The sequence below is a fragment of the Camelus bactrianus genome, chromosome 8, assembly GCF_048773025.1.
Source record: "Camelus bactrianus isolate YW-2024 breed Bactrian camel chromosome 8, ASM4877302v1, whole genome shotgun sequence".
Lineage (NCBI taxonomy): Eukaryota > Metazoa > Chordata > Mammalia > Artiodactyla > Camelidae > Camelus > Camelus bactrianus.
The window spans coordinates 38,680,947-38,700,961 of NC_133546.1; the positions used below are offsets into that span (position 1 = coordinate 38,680,947).

General features: G+C 38.1%; 1 protein-coding gene across 3 annotated transcripts in view; it reads right to left on the reverse strand.

Annotated features, from left to right (window-relative positions):
• DCBLD1 (discoidin, CUB and LCCL domain containing 1) overlaps positions 1-20,015 on the reverse strand; it is a 53,350-nt gene that overhangs the window by 14,881 nt on the left and 18,454 nt on the right. For all 3 annotated transcript variants that reach the window (XR_012508655.1, XM_074368434.1, XM_074368433.1), the window contains exons 3-5: positions 7,252-7,386; positions 5,842-5,893; positions 2,141-2,213 (exon numbers count right to left, since the gene is read on the reverse strand). Coding sequence is in view for 2 of the 3 variants with exons in the window: in XM_074368434.1 (XP_074224535.1) it covers positions 2,141-2,213; positions 5,842-5,893; positions 7,252-7,386 (260 nt within the window). In the remaining variant the exon portion in view is untranslated. The remainder of the gene's footprint in view (positions 1-2,140; positions 2,214-5,841; positions 5,894-7,251; positions 7,387-20,015) is intronic.

Here is a 20,015-nt window from a genome sequence, read left to right on the forward strand (position 1 = left end):
AGCCACTAAATTTTGAGGTGATTTGTTAAGCAGTTGACACTATCCTATGAATTGCTTCAGTGCTGCTATAGTCTTCATAATTACCATGATGACAGCATTTTCTTTAGAGAAGTAATATACATTCATTATAGAAATTTTGGAAAATGTGAAAAACATAAAATCACATTGTCGTCACTTGGAGACAATCACTCACCAATATAATGTATTCGCCTCTGGCAAATATGTACTGTCTGCCTTTAATTCACAATACCTCATGAATATTTTAGGGTCTAATGGATGGGGAATTTTACACATCTAAAGCAAGGTCCTAGAGCAACACTCCACTATGTGTGGCAGACGGCAGGGAGGACATGGAGGCAGTCTTCTCCCAGGGGCAGGGGAGGTTAGCAGTTATGGGAGAATTGAGGTCAGGCTGGCTCATTGGTTACCAGGGAAACCAGCAGGGGGCACATCCTTCACCACCCCTTTGAACAATCAAATGCTGCCAACACCATCACATAAGCTTAGAAGCAGTTCCTTCCCCAGGCAAGCCTCAGATGAAACTGCAGCCCTACTGACACCTTTGTGTCACCTCGAATGCACCCTTGTGAGTGTTCCTGAAGCAGAGAACTCAGCTAAGCCAAGCTCAAACCCCTGACCCACAGAAAGTGAGAGATAAAACATAAATTGTTTTAAGCTTCTAAGTTTTTGGTAATATGTAGCAATAGATATCGAATATACCCACCATATCAATGTATACAAAGAAGACACTATTCAGACCTCTTTGAAGAGGTTAGCTTTCTAAATACAAATTTTCCCTCCAGGTAAAATCAATCTAAAAGCAAATGGTGTAAAGCCAGTTATTGCACCAAATAGGAAACTTGTTTGCTAGCACTTGCCAATCAAGTACTCAGATCTACCATGCGGGACACCACTCACCTGTTACCCTGTTACCCTGAAAAAGACAACTCTGTCAAGAGGAGGCAAGATAAACAATGAAAGAAAGGGAAGAAAATGATACTATTTTTCTTATTGTACATAATTCATAAGTTTCTTACACATTACAAAATAATAAATTAAAACTTCATATTGCCAGGGGGAAAACCCATACCTCAACTTCTTATTTCTTTTAGTTAATTTCCTGAAGTCATTTAGGACTTCAGTCTGTGCCAAGTGTATTTTCAAACTGAGGTATGGTAAATCATTTTATGATTCAAATAGTTTATAGGTCAAATCAATACCTACCATGTGTCAATCCTGTAAATCAAAACAATGCGTGAAAAAGGGAACAAAGAGCAAAATCACAAAATCTGCTGCTCCCAGAATCAGGATGTGCTAAAAGCAAAATTAAAGCCAAGTTTTTCCCCTCCTGCTGGAGATAAGCGCTCAATCCCCTAAAAGCTGTGTTTTCCCCATGCATAAAGACACGTATCAGTAACTCTTAGAGAAGTTCCATCACTAGACAGATTTCCATATTTCTAATAACTTGAGCTGATTCCATAAATTATAAGCCTGACTATTTTAAATAGCAATGTAAATTTTAAAAAATCAGGTATCAGATTTCCAGGATAGAAATCTGTAAACAGTAAGAAATGAAGGACTGTGTATCTGGATATAAAACATAAACTTCAGAAAATGATTTCTTGTGAATTAATTTTTCTCTGGGAATATCCAGAGTGTCTCAATAGGCGTAAGAAACTGGGGTGCAAAGAGGGAGGGAAGTAATATACAAGAGCAGGGCAAATGGCTTCACTGGCCCCAGATACAGTGTCTCTGTTCTGTGGCATAAAATGTTCATGTCCTTGCCTGTACTGTATGAATCAATTGGAGTATTAAAATAAAGAAATAAATTATAAGAAAAAGGGTAATCTCTTATAGAAACTGGATGGAATTATACCCTTTGGGTATAATAAAGGGTTTTGTTTAACCCTTTCACTTATAGAATGCTTAACTGGAAATGCTAAAAATAGGAACCACTGCATGAGTAACATTGGGTTTTATATGTATTATTTCATTTATTCTCAGGACAGAGAGAACCGTGCATCTATCTACCAAGTTTTATATCTTACTTGACTTCACTTTGTAATGAATTTAGGCAGAGCCACAAGCACTAACTCTTTTTAATTCCCTCCCTGCCATAAAATTGCCCTCAGTTACTTACATCTCTATATCCATCCACCACATTCCCAGAAATATCTCCTGCTATGTCTCTACAACCCGCTGGGCAGAACTTGCTGGGAAAAGAAAACAGAGTTTATATTTTATTAAGTTGTGCTTAAGTTAAAACATATTAAATTATACACAAAAGTATTTTCTCTCCTCCATACAACATGCAGAGATATCTTCTTTTAAATAATAAGTCAGAAGCCTGATTTGTAAAAACAGATTAATCTAAAATGTTGATCTGAAGGCTAGTTTAACACAATAACTATTTGCTTTATGTAAGGATTCATAACAATCTCTATTAAACAATGAGCTTCCCTAATGCATCTTAATTGATTTTAAGATGTCCAAGAAATGTTTTCAAGAAAAAAGGTAAAGTTTCTAAACACTATATAACTTAATCTTGTTTTTATAAAAAGAAATGTGTAAAATATATAAAACAACAACCTATGTTTTCTATGCCAAGAAGGAAACAAGGAAGACTATCTCTGGATTCTCTCTGAGTGCAGGATTTTGAGGAACCTTCACTTTCTGTGTTATTTAACTCTGTAAATTTGGATTCATTCTACAGGCATTATCCTATTAGAACATAATGGAAACCAGACATGCAAATTTAAATATTTAGTAGCCATATTAAAAACGTGAAAAGTAACAGGGAAAATTAATATCGATAATATGATCTATTTAACTCAATAGATTCAAATTTTATCATTTCCACAAGTAATGAACAGAAAAAAATTATCAAGATACTTCCAGTCTTTTTTTTTTTAATAGTAAATCTTCAAAATCTGCAGTCTGTTTTATAGTGACAGCACATCTCAATTTGAATTAGCCAGGTTTAAGTGCCTGAGAGCCACATGTGGCTAGTCTTGGATAGTGATGGTCTACATTAGTTATAAATTACTTTTGCAATCAGAAGAAAAAGGGTATATATATATTTTAGCTTTATTGGCGTATAACTGACAAATAAAAAGGATACACTGTGATGGTTTGATATATGCACACACCGTGAAAGGATTCCTCCCATCTAATTAACTAACAGAGCCATCACCACACACACACGTGTATATGCATGTATGTATACACACACACACATACACATATATATATATATATATATATATTTTTGGTGAGAACATTTAAGTTCTACTCTCTTAGCAAATTTCAATTATACAATATGGTGTTATCAGCGATAGTCACCATGTTATACATTAGATCTTCAGACCTTATTCATGTTACAGCTGAAAGTTTATACCCTTTTATGAACCTCTCCCTATCTCCCCTAACCCCCAGCCTCTGGCAACTACTTTTCTACTTTGTTTTTATGAGTTTGACTAAAAGAGATATATTTAAAATTAGGATTCCATTTACTTCAGAGTCATTTTTCAAGAAACTTTCCAGAAAGATGTCTTGGCATATGGTTCAGTTGAAGGGGCTTAGGTGCAGTGACCTTGGCTCTGTTACTACCTAACTAGCCATGTGACCATATTATTCCTTTTAAATTCAGTTTCTTCATCTGTTTCCATCAGGGTCAACATATCAGTAGGCTGTGAGGGACAGCTATACATCTACAAAAAACATGCAAAAGGAAACTCAAAATATTATATGAACATTGACAGCTTTGAAGAGGGATGCCATATGCCCTTGCTTCTATGTATGCCACATTACAATCATGTTCACTTGGTTTGTTTAAGAAGAATGTACCAGCCCAAACAGATTCCAAAATAGCAGCTGCTTTTATGTTATTTCCTCTCAGTTTCCTCCTGCTAACTCAGCATATTAGATGTGTAACAACATCTAATTATCAAAATTACCCAAATAAAGGTTTCATAATTCTCCCCCATTGACCTAAGGGAATCCAGCACTGCAGCAAAACATCAAGGAATTAAGAAATAAAAATGACAAGAATCCTATTACAGGTTTACAGCTTCTTATCCTAATCCTTAGAGCCAGGTGTATTTCAGAATTCCGGATTTGGGGAGTTTTAGAAAAGTCAAACAGTGCCAATGATCCATATGATGCAAGACTTCAGTGAGGTCTGCTAATATTAATCAAAACATTAATATCTCTGTATCGAATGCCTGGATAGTCATATTGAGTGAAATATATATGAAGTCAGAACAGCCTCATGTTTAATTGAGTCCAATTTTTGCTGTCAGATGAATTTAAGGTCACATTAATCAGGTACTGCCACCAGATGAGTTACAAAAATCTTTTGACTTTTAAAACTTTCTACATTTCACAGTCATGGGTGAAGGATTACTGACCTATACTAGCCATCACACCTTATCTATAACGGACACTACAGAACAGCTGGACTACAGCTTAGGTGACCTGGCACCGCAACATCACACTGTAGAGATGAATGTATCCCTTTCTTTGAGAGGACAGGAAATGACTGCTGATGCTCAGAGGCCCTGTCACCACAGGGATTGTACACGTATGGCTGGAGGGAAGATGTTGGTGAGCATCTGTATTGGATGAACGACAACTTTAAGGGCAACATTTAATTATTTGTCCTTTTCATTTTTGTCTTTTATGTGCTAGACTTCATATTAGTAAACCATGAAGTTGATTCTGCATATAAAAGAATCTCATTGATTACAAGTCAGATGGTTAGGACCATGGACTCTTGAGCTTGACTTTTGGGGAAGTTACTTATTGTGTAGCCCTAAGCCAGTTACTTAATTGCTTCGTGCCTCTGTTTTGGGGGTGTAAGAGAACCCGCCTTGTCAGCATATTGGAACATGCACATGAGCCATCTATATGCTAAATCCAGCCAGCTGTACCTGGTGCCAAGAAAACACTCTGAAGAGTTAGCATTGTTGTTCGTGTTTTTGTTGACAATGGCTTCTAGGCCAATGGTTCTCAACTAGAGGTGACTTCTGCCCATCAGGAGACATTTGGAAATGTCTAGAGAGACTTATCACAAATGGCACACCGAATACCTAGGCCAGGGATGCTGCTAAATGTCCACAACGCGCAGAACAGCTCCTCACAACAGAAATCATCCATGCAAAATATCAACCGTGCCAAGGCTGAGAAACCCCCCCCCCCAGACCCTTCTACTTTAGAGATAAGAAAATGTACATCAACAAGATTAAGTAATTTTTCCTTTCCAGTGAAAGTAAAGTTGGGATGAAAATTTTCATCTCCTATTCTCAGTAGGTTTCTTTTTTGTGGGAAAGAGAAAATGAACCCCCTCCAGAATTACAAAAGTCACTTCCAAATGCTGGTCAGGTAAAAAATGCACTCTAGACTCCATCTTGGCTCAGTGGTACTAGAGAACTCTGGGGTCAGCAAACTATGACCCATGTGTCAAATCCAGCCTGCACTTTTTTTTATAAATAAAGTTTTAATGGAACACAGACACCCTCATTCATGCACACACACATTGTCTATGGCTGCTTTTGTGCTACAAAGGCAACAGAAGCTGTCTGAACAGATGCCAAAGAGACCGCATTGCCTGCAAAACAAAATATTTACTATCTGGCCTTTGCCAGAAAAAGCTTACTGACCTCTGCTGTATAAGAAACCATTTCAAATACTTCTCATTAGTTCTACATCTATGTTCTACATAGATGATTATTTTAAAAATTAAATTAAATACAAATTAGGTAATTTCTCTGGTTTAATGTCAAGGAAAACAAAATGTTCAGCAACAAATGACAGCTGCACAGCGAGAACCCCTGTAATTACCTGTATTCTGTGTCCAAATAATGATTAGCTCGTTCCAAACACGTTATTAAATCTGTCATAAATAAAGATAATTGCAATTAGCAGAATGTATGGAAGTTAGAACACTCGTGCCCTAAAGATTTAAAATAACACCCAGTTCTGTGAAAGCATTTATTTATTATCTAGTTATCTGAACTCTTCTGTTTAAAAATAAATTACTGAGACACCATCTCCAGGATTTCATCAGTTCCCTTGATTTTTCTTTTCTACCATCACTGATGCTTTTTCAGCATTTCTCTAGTGAATGGTAACAGAATCTATTTCCAACAAAAAACCCAACACTGGTTAATTACTGTTACCACATACCTCCAAAGGTCAGGTGTATAACCTCCCCTGGCAAAAGGAAAACAATTTCAATAGCACAATGTGGTTCACAGAGATGGTTCAGGAACATTTTAACAGTTTAGCTAGTGACATCTGTGTGACCACAAAGCCAGGGTTTAGGGAAACTACAGATAACCTATCAGCTTTGACCAGTGAGGATCAAGCACTTACAAGGCGTGTGCTCTCTGGAGTAATTTGTAAAATCGAACCAATACCCAGCAATGGAGACTCTAAGACACTGTAGATTTTGATGCTTTTAGATTGACTTAGCATAGTTTCCACACTTGCTGCATAAGTTCTTTCTTTCCTTGATCTTTTCAACAGTTCTTAGGGAGAAACATATGGTGAGCACTGGCCATGCTGGGGCCTGCTAGGATTGGTCAGATCTGATTGACTGGGTGGGAAACGAATGGGGTACCCTCTTCCCAGAGTATTTCTGCTAGAGGAGATGGAGAGCAGGAACTGTGGGCACATCTGTGACCCTGGGCAGACTCTGGGCTACACGGTAATTACTCTGGGTTACGAGGCCCAGGCGTGAGGTCATGCTTTCCTTTCTCATCAGTGTTCATGCTCCTCTTCCCTCCTGCTCATGTGTCAGCTCACTGGTTAGGGCCCCCTGTGACATGACTTTATCATCCTCACACTTGCATGCCTCCCATGCTGGTGCACTGGTGTGTATGAAGGGTGGGGGGTGTCACTGCTTAAAAAGCTTGTCCCCAAGGCTAAGAAAGGGTTTGGAGGGGAGCACCAAAGAATAGCCAGACCTTAGAAAGGTTAGAAGGTTAGGCCCAAAGATATGCAATCCAAGGTTTCTAGGAAATGAGACCAACTCTTTCCCACATAAGTCAGCTGATCAATCTAATATGTGCTATGAAAGTGCTCAATTCAGCAGTTCAGACATAACTACTTACAAAGACACTGCATTCCTGTTCCCTCACATCTTAATTCTGTATCTGAGGTCACCATTCTGTCCAGAAATGGTGACTAACAAAAGGAATTCTAAGACAGATAAAGGTTTATAGATTTGTGTTGGTTCTTCTGCTATACCTGGATGGTCGCTGCTGGCATAGGTTAGCAAAAAACCCCGCCCAGAAATGTGGGATCCACTCTCAAAGCGAACAGTTACTTCATTGGTGTTCAGCAAAAGTTCTTTGGGAACAGTCATACTCCCACAATACGGACCTACAAACAAAGCACACTTGAAGCACATTTTAAAATTTAGACTAGTACAAAGAATTAGTATATGGCTTTTTTTCCCCTTAAAGATCAAATTTACCAGACAACACATACATAAGATTATAATCTTTAATCAATTGAAATTTTGCTTAAAACTGAGACTGAGAATTAGTGACTGATTGTGAACCTGTTTATACAGACAAACCAAGGTGAGGGAAGTGGCTGACCCTAGATGAGCATAGGTTGAAACTAGTTAACTGTAAAGAACCTAAGAGATAGATTCAGTTCCATAAAGAGAAAACTAACAAAAAACCAAACACATTAAGTAGTAAAGAAAATGTTATTACAAAAGTGGTATTTTAGGGGCCTCCTAAATATGCTTAAAGTATGGTCTAAATGTTGGTGTCCCCCCTCAAATTCATGCTAAAATCCTAATGTCCAATGTCCTGATATTAGGAAGTGGGGCCTTAAGGAGGTACTTAGTTTCACAAGGGCAGAGCCCTCATGAATGGGATTAGTGCTTTTGCAAGGGAGGCCCCAGAAAGCTTGCTTGCTCCTTCCAGCATGTGAAGACACAGAGAGATGGCTATGAATCATGAAGTGGGCTCTCACCAGCCACCACACCGTATCTGCCAGCACCATGATCTTGGAATTCCCAGCCTCCAGACTGTGAAAAATAAATGTCTGTTGTTCATAAGCTATCCGGTCTATGATATTTTGTTACAGCAGCCTGGGGAGACTAAGACAGGTAGTAAATAAAATGCTTTCACAAAAATGATAATCTAGGAGATTCTTAAATTTGTTCAAAGAAACTCACAGAATCTAAATATATAAAACAAATACTAATACAGACATAAAGGGAGATACAATAATATTAGGAGACTTTAAAACCCCATTGACATCAATGGACAGATCTTCAAGACAGAAAATCAGTAAGGCAACAGATATCCTAAATGACACAAAATAAGAGTCAGACTTAACTAATATTTTCAGGACATTTACATCCCCTTCCAGAAAAACCCCCCAGAATACACATTCTTTTCGAGTGCACATGGAACATTCTCTAGGATAGACTACATACTCGAACACAAAACAAGCTTCAACAAATTTAAGAGGATAGAAATTATCAAGCATCTTTTCTGCTTTTCACAGTGGCATGAAACTAGAAATCAACCAAAAAAAGGAAAATGAGAAAAAAAACAATTAAATGGAGACTAAACAACATGCTACTAAAGAACCAATGGGGCAATGATTAAATCAAAGAGGAAATTAAAAAATACCTCAAAACAAATGGCAATGAAAACACAAAATCTATAGGATGCAGCAAAAGCAGTCCTGAGAGGGAAGGTCATAGTGATACAAGCTTTCCTCCAAAAACAAACAAACAAAAAACACCTCAAACAAACAATTCAACCTACCACCTAAAAAAATTAGGAAAAAAAAGAAAAAACAAAACCTAAAGTCAGCAGAAGGAAAGAAATAATAAAGATCAGGGAAGAAATAGATTAAAATAGAGATTAAAAAATAGAAAAAAATCAATAAAACCAAAAGCTGGTTTTTTGAAAGGATAAACAAAATCAATAAACCTTTAGACAGGTTGACCAAGAAGAAAAAAGAGAGGACCCAAAGAAATAAAATAAGAAAAAAAAAAAAAAAAAAGAGGAGAAATAACAACCGACACTGCAGAAATACAAAAAATCATAACAGAATACAACAAACAATTATACGTCAACAAATTAAACTACCGAGCAGAAATGGACAAGCGTCCAGAAACATAAGGCCCACCAAAATCGAACCAAGAAGAAATAGATAATTTGAATAAACTGATCACTAAAAGTGAATTAGAATCTTTAAAAACAAAACAAACAACAACAAAAAAAAACTTTTTGCAAACAAAAGTCCAAGACTGGACAGCTTAACTAGAGGATTCTATCAAACATACAATGAAGAACTTATACCAAGCCTTCTCAAACTCTTCCAAAAGACTGAAGTTGAGGAAATGCTCCAAGGTCATTCTACGAAGCCACCATCACCCTGATACCAAAACTAGACAAAGATACTACCAAAAACAAATTGTAGGCCATTCATCTTTGATGAATAGGGATGCAAAACTTCTCAACAAAATATTAGCAAACCAAATCCAACAACATATAAAAAAGATCATACAGTATGATCAACTTGGATTCATCCCAGGGACACAAGAATGGTTCAATATGTGCAAATTAATCAATGTGATACATCACATCAATAAAAGAAAGGACAAAAATCACATCATCTCAATAGACGCAGAAAAAGCACTGGATAAAATTCAACATCCATTTATGATAAAAACTCTTAGCAAAGTGGGTATAGAGGGAACACATCTCAACATAATAAAAGCTAAATATGACAAACCCACAGCCAACATACTACTTAATGGTGAAAAGCTGAAAGGCTTTCTGCTAAAATCTGAAACAAGGCAAGGATGCCGACCCTCACCACTTCTATTCAACGTAGTACTGAAGTCCTAGACAGCAATCAAACAAGAAAAAGAAATAAAAGGGATCCAAATTGGAAGGAAAGACATAAAATTATCATTATATGCAGATAATATGATACTATACATAGAAAACCCTAAAGACTCCACACAAAAACTACTAGAATTGATAAACGAATTTATCAAGGTAGCAGGATACAAGATTTACAGAAATCTGTTGCATTTCTTTGTACTAACAATGAAATATCAGAAAGGGAAACTTTTTAAAAATCCCTTTTAAAATTGCATCAAGAAAAATAAAATACTTTGGAATAAACCTGACCAACGAGGTTAAAGACTTAACATGATGAGAACTATAAAACACTGATAAAGGAAACTGAAGATGATTCAAAGAAATGGGAAGACATCCCATGCTCTAGGATTGGAAGAATTAATATTGTTAAATGGCATACTACCCAAAGCAATCTACAGATTTAATGTAATCCCTATCAAATTATCCATGACATTTTTCACAGAACTAGAACAAATAATCCTAAAATGTATATGGGATCATAAAAGACCCAGAATTGTGAAAACAATCCTGAGAAAAAATAACTGAGCTGGAGGCATAACCCTCCCAGGCTTCAGATACTACAAAGCTCCAGTAATCAAAACAGCATAGGTATTGGCATAAAAACAGACATATGGATCACTGGGAAAGGATAGAGACCCCAGAAATAAATCCACACACCTGTGGGCAATTAATCTTCAACAAAGGAGGCCAGAACGCACAATGGAGAAAAGACAGTCTCTTCAGCAAGTGGTGTTGGGAAAGCTGGACAGCCACATGTAAGTAAATGAAGTTAGAACACTCCCTACACCATACATAAAAATAAACTCAAAATGGCTTAAAGACTTAAATATAAGACATAACACCATAAAACTCCTAGAAGGGAATATAGGCAAAACATTCTCTGACATAAATTGTACCAATGTTTTCTTAGGTCAGTCTCCCAAGGAAATAGAAATAAAAGTAAACATAAACAAATGGGACCTAATCAAACTTATATTTTTGCACAGCAGAGGAAATCATAAACAAAATGAAAATACAACCTGAGAAAGGGGAGAAAATATTTGCAAACGATGTGACTGACAAACGCTAAATTTCCAAAATACTCAAACAGGTCATACAACTCAATAACAAAAAAACAAACAACCCAATAAAAAAATGTGCAGAAGACCTAAACAGACATTTTTCCAATGAAGACATACAGATGGACAATAGGCACATTAGAAGATGCTCAATCACTATTAGAGAAATGCAAATCAAAACTACAATGAGGTATCACCTCAAACTGGACAGAATGGGCATCATTAAAAAGTATACAAATAATAAATACTGGAGAGGGTGTGGGGAAAGGGAATCCTCCCACACTGTTGGAATATAATTTGGTGCAGCCACTCTGGAAAACAATCTGGAGAGTCCTTTAAAAACTAAAAATAGAGTTACCTTATGATCCAGCAATCCCACTTCTGAGCATGTATCTGGAGAAAACTCTAATTCGAAAAGATGTATGTACCCCAATATTCGTAGCAGCACTATTTACAATGGCCAAGACATGGAAGCAATCTAGATGTCCATCAACAGAGGACTGGATAAAGAAGCTGTGGTATATTTATACAATGGAATAAAAAAGAATAAAATAAGGCCATTTGCAGCAACATTGATGGATCTGGAGATTGTCATTCTAAGTAAGCCAGAAAGAGAAAGAAAAATACCACATGATATCACTCATATGTGGAATCCAAAAAAAGAAAAAAAGAAAAGAAAAAAGGAGATACATGAACTTATCTACAAAACAAACAGACTCAAAGACATAGTAAACAAACTTATGGTTACCAAGGGGGAAGGGGGTGGGGAGGGATAAATTGGGAGTTTGAGATTTGCAGATATTAACTACTATATAAAATAGATAAAAAACAAATTTCTTCTGTATAGCATACAGAACTATATTCAATATCTTGTAGTAACCTATAATGAAAAAGAATATGAAAATGGATATATGAATGTATACGTATGACTGAAACATTATGCTATACACCAGAAATTGACACATTGTATCTAACTGTACTTCAATTTTTAAAAAATGAAGTTTATAAAAAAGCAGAATAACTTCTAATGCTTTTGAAATACCACAGTATAAATTATGTAATTAAGAGTATAATACATTCTTTGTAGAATAATTTGCTTTATTTGCAACAGGTTTTATTTGTTTGTTTTTTTGTTTTGTTAGTGGAGGTACTTGGGAATAAACCCAGGACCTGATGTATGCTAAGCATGTGCTCTATCACTGAGCTATATTTCCCCCCTATTTGCAACAGTTTTAAAAAACCAAACCTGATTGTAAAGATATATACAATATTTAATCCTGTCATTTAAAAATATCATGAAGAGTGAGGAAGGGAAATATAGAAAAACAAGAGAGGAAAGAAAATCATTTGTGTAATTGGATATATGGATTTTTATGAATTTTAAGTGTGCTCACAAGCATGGAAGATAGGCAATTTATACTAAATCCATTTTTGTACAGCGAAGGAGAATGGTAAGCATCTTTGCAAAATTAAAGTGAGTCAGATTACTGTTCTTGACTTTTGCAACTTATTCCCAGTTTGTTTTATATATGTTTCAAATTCCTTGGTTCTTGGCACAGGTTAAGTGAAGATCCTTGCTTTGCTTTGCAAACCTAAGAACAACGATGAAATAACTAGTAACTTGTTGTGATTAATACATCAGAATATTTTTCTAACCATAATGACCTTTTCCAAGAAGAAATAAAAGCATATGTACTCTTCTCCAAATAGTGATGACGATACCATCCCAATCTTACCTTAAATTTCTATAGCATTCTAGTGAGTTCTAACGAAAACAGTGAAGAAGGCAAGGCTAAATTGATTACCAGTGAGAACTTGTTTGGAGATATATTTGGCATATAACACTGTGTAATTTAAGGTAAACAACATGTTAATTTGGTACATTTACATACTGTAATATGACTGTCATGGTAGTGTTAATTAGCACCTCTGTCACATTATATAACTGTCATTTCTTTGGAGTGTCTGGAATAATTAAGTTTTAGTCTCTTAAGCAAGTTGTATGATTATAATACAGTATTGTTGTCTGTATTCACTATAGTCTGCATTAAATCTCTAGGGCTTATTTACCACTCGTTGCAAGTTTGTACCCTTAAACAACATCTGTCCTTTCCCCTTACCACTCACCCCCTGGTAATCACCTTTTTACTCTCTCTTTTTTTTTTTAAACAAGCCTGCCTTTGTTATATTCCACATATAAGTGAGATCTTATAGCACTTGTCTTTTTCTGTCTGAGTTACCTCACTGAGAGTAAGGTGCTCAAGATCCATCCATGTTGTTGCAACTGACAAGACTTCTTTCTCATGGCTGCACAATTGGATTTTTTTTTTTTTTAAGATTTTCATGGAACAGGTGAAAGGTTGCAAAATTATAAATACTTTACACAAATAGGTAAGAGCATATGCTAAGAACTAAGTTGCTGTGCAATACATATAATTTCCCAGCTCAAAAATGTGTAAATATAGTAAAATTCTAATTTGGTTTAATCCTCCCAAAGTCACGATAGGCATGGTAGGTAAATGTTTCTGGAAGAAGGTCAAAGGAAGAAAATTTAAACACGCACACTCCTTTAATCACCCTTACCCCACAGGCACCAATCCCTCTCAAATTCTCATTGATGTGCTGCAAAAACGTAATGAAACCCAGCAGGGATAGGATACCCTCTCTGTATAATCGCCGTCATTAAAAGTTATTTGATAGGTTCATCACGGCACAGCCATCCCAACAGCAGGAGGCAGTTTCAGTCCAGGGTGGGGAACAGAAGCCAAGGACTGGCTGCTGCATGGCCTTTGGCAAAACATCCAAATGGTTGCCTGTCTGAAGGTCTGACAGATAAAGATTCCTTTTCACAGACTGGAAATTAGTAACTGCATTCCTAGCATTAAAAGGGAAGAGATGAACAGAGAAAAATGTGACCGGCAGTGAGATGGAAAAATAATGGGAAACCACAAAAGGCTCATACAAGCCTGTCTTAAGCAATGTTCTCAGTTTTCAGCCAGACTCCCTTGAGGATGAAATCTTTCCTTGTGAAAGCCTTTCTCCACTCACGCCTGCCCAAACGATGTATTTCACTGTTAGTACTCTCTGTCCCAATTTTTAAAAAGGATCTACACCTGTATTTGAACGTTCACAATGCCAGTGTCATTGGAAACCCACACAAGAGCTCAGAGGTGACTTCTAGCTTTGACCACTGTTTCACTAAGAAGCATTTTTTAAAAACCTTAAATTTATCCAAGCACTCTGCGTGTGAGTGATGCCTCAACTCACAGCCAGGCTGAACCCCAGCCCTTCGTGAGGGGTCTGAAGACATTCAGCAGACCTAAGAGTACCATCCGCATGGATGTTTGCTTCACACCTGGCAGTGTGCGTGTCTCACAGAACTTGAACTTGCAGTCTCACTCCAACCTTCCCTCGCCTCTATCCTTGTCAGGGATGCAAGTTCCATCTTCGGAGTCCCAAATTCCCACCCAACTGGGAGACAGCACAAAGGCAGTTCATCAAGTCGGCAGAAAAATCAGGACAAATAAATCCTTCTACCTCTCGTGAAGGGTAACGAGCGTGGGACTGTGGGAAAAGCTATCAAGGACACCAAATGGAACAGCACCGCGGCATTTGGCACCAGACATGAGACCAAGAGCTAGCAGACAATGGACTGATTCCTTGGACAAAAGGAATAAAGGGCCCAGAACTGCAGGAGCTGCCTGCTTTGAGCACAGTAGGCCAGTTCTTCTCAACATATCCCCTGTCCCGTGAGCAGCTGAGAGGGGAAACCCTTTATTTTCCCACATGGGAATAAAAGCAAACTGTCCCACAGGGAAGAATGAACTGCCTGCCTGGAGCCAGTCCTCTGGATTCCCTGGCAATCTGACAATCCGTGCAGCAACTTTTCCTCCTCTGCATTCTCCACACCCTGCCTGCCCACATCTCTGGACACTACAAGGCAACAGTTTGCTTAATAACGGTTCCAAGTCATTTCAGGTGGGCCTATGCTTTTGGTCTGAAACTGATAACACTAAGTTAATGTTTCATCAGTGAAAAAGATGTGTTTCAGTTAATGTTTCATCAGTGAAAAAGATGTGTTTAAAAAATGGTATTCATTCTGTTAAAAGATACCAAAGAGACCCCCTCCCTCTCCATAACCACGCTCTCGGTGGTGAAAAACAGACGAAATAAAAACCTGGCTCTTGAGAGACTGGTCATAAATCAGAATGAACAACAATAACAACAAAAAACTCCTAACAACTTTCATTAACCTTATGAGCAACTTCTTAAGCACACGTGTGATTTCTCATGACAGATAAGAGCGTGCTGAGGAGACCAAGTGATGCTCCCTGGGTGCGACCACACAGTCAGCCTCAGGGCGCATGATCGGCCAGCTGCCAGGACAGAGGTACCTGGCGCGGCCCAGGTCTGCATGCAGAGGCGTGCTGATAAAACAGTCTCCAGAAGTGCTGAAGGTGCCAACGCCATCGGATTTGTGTCTGCTTTCCATTTGTTTTTTCACTGCAGTCAAATGGCAGGGTTGCCCTTGCTTGCTAATTGCAATCAGGTCACTGTACAAAATTACAGAATTTTCTAGGCCATTTTCTTTGAAAAGGAGAGAAATTAGCATCAAAAAGGGATATTCCTGGACTGTGTCATTAAAACCATAGTCACGTAAGAATGTAAGTGGTATCCCTGGAGAGTTTTGGTCTCTGGTTTCCAGACAAAAATCGGTGACAGAAGATAAATGAAGTAGGCAGATTCCTAGACAAAGGTGAGGCTTTCCTTGGGGCTATGAGACTCAGGTCAGGAAGTGCCTTCATACTGGAACCCACCTAGGCCATTGCTTCTCTCCCAACAAAAGATGGGAATTCACTGAAATGAATTACGGTGTGTCTCCAGGGAGGTGTTTGGGGAAAAGGAGGAGGAGGCGGCCAATACTTTTTTTCTCCTTGACGCTTATGGTTTTGTTAATGAGACACCTCGCATGGAACATCTGGCTGATATAACCTTTTTTTTTTTTCATATGTTTATAATTCTTTCTGAATTCTATCTTGGCATAAAAGGTAAAATAAAACAAACCAAAAGCAGTCCTTCTGAAGAATTTCCACCAGAGTAGCCCCAGCCAGAGAAGAATGCCCTTCTGGGCGTCTGAGTCCCAAAACAGCTTTTCTTAAGCTGGAAATTTCTTCAAAACCTTTTGTTTCATCTTTAAAAGTCACAGAATTTTGCATTGTCCATAATATGGCTGTGAGACGTAAACCATTTTTAAAACAGAGGCCGCCAATCTTGTGTTTTACGCTATTTGGAATTTTTTTAAAAATTGTCAGCTAAGGCATAATGCTTAGCTCTGACTGCAATATCCCAGACAGGTATCATTCTAAAGTATTATCACAGATACCTTGTTGCAATTGTAAGTCAAAACACTTAGTATTGTTTCCTGCTTTCCCCATTTCTCTTGTCCCCGTATAATACAAATATTAACAGTTGACTTCACATCGTTGTACTTCTAAGTCACTGACAATGGCTAAAAAAATACTGGGAATGGAGGTGGACGTACAGGAAATGTAAGAGAACAATTCTGGAACTTCCTGGTTTCTCTATAGTGCAAATCACTTAGCACAACACAGCCAATTGAACTGACAACCATTAGGTTCACTGACCATGAGATGATGTCTCTCTCCCTTATTCTTTTTTGACTAAGAAGCATTTTTTTAAAACCTTAAATTTATCCTAGCTCTCTGTGTGTGAGTGATTTCTAAGCACTCCATTTTATTCTCAGGATACCCCTGGGGGAAGGCCTGCAGGGGTTTCCATGTCTTCAGCAAATGACAGACAAGGACTACAGCTCACGTCTTCTGCACAAGGCACGGGGTCAGATGGCTTTTGTCACACTGAACGGGAAACACAGTGCAAGGAGTGGGATCTCCGGAGTCAAATGCCCAGACTTGAATCCCAGATCTACTTAAGTGATTGTGAGCAAGTTACATGATCTCTTTGAGCTTCAGTTACCTTACGTGGGAATAACAAGCATGCTCTTACAGGGCTATTGTGAGGCGGAAGGGAGTAAGTAATCTAGGATGCCAGCCCAGTGTACAGACAGAGCCGAATGTTCCACCGCATGCACCTTCTACACTGTTCCATGGTCTTTTCCATATAATAAGTAGAGTCTGAAAATTTTATGTAAATAAGTCTTTTAATGCAGAAGTGATATTTACAGATTGAGCAATCTTACTGTGACTCTTCCTACAGTGTGACTAAAGACACTCTATCTTTTTAAATGTGTAATAGATTTTTAAATATATAATGCTTGCCAAATTCAAGCTACATGCAGCCAGATTCATTAAACACTGATGGAGAACCTATGTATAAGACTATGCTAAGCAGTAGGGGCTACTCAAAAGATGAATAAATGCAGTTCCTTGCTCAGGAACCTCCCATCTGGTAGGGAAGCTAAAATAATGATCTCAGCCTGAGATAGGTGCTCTACTAAAGGCTTAGAAAAACAACATGAGCCCAAAAGGAGAAGTGACTGAACCTGATGGACATCGGAGGAGGTTCTAGGGTAAGAGCATTGGATTTGGTTTGCCTTTTCTCTCTCTCTCTCTCTCTCTGTGTGTGTGTGTGTGTGTAGGGGGAGAAAAGCGAGGGAGGAAAGAGAGGGAGGGACACATGGAAGGAATAACATCATCAAATGTGTTTAGGAGAAGGCACAGAGAGGAGGAGACGCAGCGATGAGGCTGGAAATGTGGGTGGGGAAGAGGGCCATGCTAACGAGTGTCTGTAGGCAGTGGGGGCACAACTGACAATTTCTGAAATAAGGAAAGAAAGAAATTATTACAGCAGTATTTAGCAAGATAACCTTGGATGGCCTGGAAGGAATGGAGACTGGTGAAAGGAGAGAGGGGGAAATCAGAAAGATCTTTCCATAAGAAATAGATACACAAGATCTTGAAAGTCAGTATGGGGTGGGGGGTAGAGTAGCTCCGTGGTAGAGTGCTTGCTAGCATGCACAAGGTCCTGGGTTCAGTCCCCATACCTCCGCTGAAAAATAATTAAATAAATAAACCTTATCCCCCCAATAAGCAAATAACAAAAATATTTTTCAAAAGAAAGTCAATATATATGTTTTATTTTAATAAGTTTAAAAGTTTGTGTTTAAAAATATCTTTTAAAGTGTGTTTTGTTCTTAAACAACAAATTTTCTAAAGTAAGAGTGATACACTTAATCAACTTTGCTGTATCCTGCCTATTTCCAGGATATTTTGAAAGGGAGAGTCAGTGTCAGTGTCATCCATTAAAACACTGTTCTAATTGATATTTGAATCTGAAATATCAGTCCTGAGTGTAATATGTGACAGACAGAAGGATAGTAACTCCATCTGATCTGTATCTGGCCTTTCAGCATCAATGAGATCAAGTGCATATTTTGCTTGATTACTGTGAAAGCTGGTGTGGATCACAATTGTTCACAGGGCACTCTGCTACCATGAATGTGGATTATGAAAGCATCCAAAGTATATGAACCAAACATTTAAAACAAAATCATAGGGGGCAGTGAACCATTACGAACTGCATCACAAAACTGTACAACTTCAGCATATTCACAGTGGCTAACGTGCTCACATTCCAAGTAGTCCACTCTTGGCAGAGCTTCCAAACACTAATGCCAGAAACATTATTCTTTTTCAAAACATTAACTCCTCATTTAAAAGCCTGATAGTGTTGAGTCTTAAAATCTCTTGACAATGCAATTAATTAAAAAAATAAAAAAACAACCTGAGCTGGATAAACTGAAACTATTCAGCTTTTCAGCCACACGTGTCACTGTGTGCTAGAGCCCTGTACACTCAAATTTCAGGAGGGCTTCCAGAACATATGTTCCCCCAAGGGGCACTTCAGTGGGGACCCCCACCCCCTCACTGTCCCGGGCCACAGCGCTGTGGATCCCTGCGACCCTGCCCTGACACCAGGGCTCTCCATTGCAGTCCTGCGGCCACACTAGCTGCAGAGGGCCTCCCACACTCCAGGGAGCTGGGCAATAGCCCCACAGGAATGCCTGCTCCCTGAGCTCAGAGCTCGCACAAGAAAACAAAGCTCTTCTGCTTCATCTCCTCCTCTGCAGATGCCTGCACTACTCCAGGAAGTTCACACTGACCGGGGGGATATTGTAACTAAATTAAAATATAGGTCTAAAGTCAGTGTTCCTGGGCAAAGAAAATCTGCTTGTTTTTTCCTAAGAAACGTGTATTTACTAAGGAAAAAAATCGACAGCAGAGAGAAGTCATAACAATACCCACAGATGAACCTTCTAACGTCCTCCCTTTAACAGTTTGCTCCAGTTATGTTCTATCTTACTTTATTCAGAGGGTTTTTCCTGTTATTATAACATTACTGTGTATTCATACTTTATTCAACACTTCGTCATAAGCGGCTTTCCACATTAACAGTCCTTTCAACAAATAGCAGTTTTAGGGGTTTAATATTCCAAGTATTATACGTTTTACTTAAATGGTTCCTTTCCACTGAACTTGTCAATTCACTTTTAAAATCACTTATTCATGGAGTATCTACTCCATTCAAGTCACTAGATTAAATATTGTAAGTCCACATATAAAGAAGTGGCTCCTCCCAGAATGCTCTTTAAAACCACAAAAGACACAAACATATACATGCAGCATACAGGCATATGCTTGTGTACACCTGCTATATGTGGCCTTAAACTCTTTAGTTCTTTTAAAATAAGCTTACAGGATTGAAATATTCTAATTTCCTTTCCGTGTATTCCATTTATTGCTGATTTCTCTTCTTCTTGTCTGTTGGACTTGCCTTAACATGACCAATCAGGGAAGCTTTAAAGTAGCCTCAAAAGAAAGAAATTCTGAGCATCATTAAACATTTTATCTTAAGAACATCTCCAATCCAAAATATTAACTACATCTCCGGTTTAGGCAAAACTGCTCTACAGTGTAATACTGGGTTGATCCACCTGGGATGGGCAATAATGCACTGTGGTTTTCTTCGGGTGCTGGGGCTGGGAGAGGAG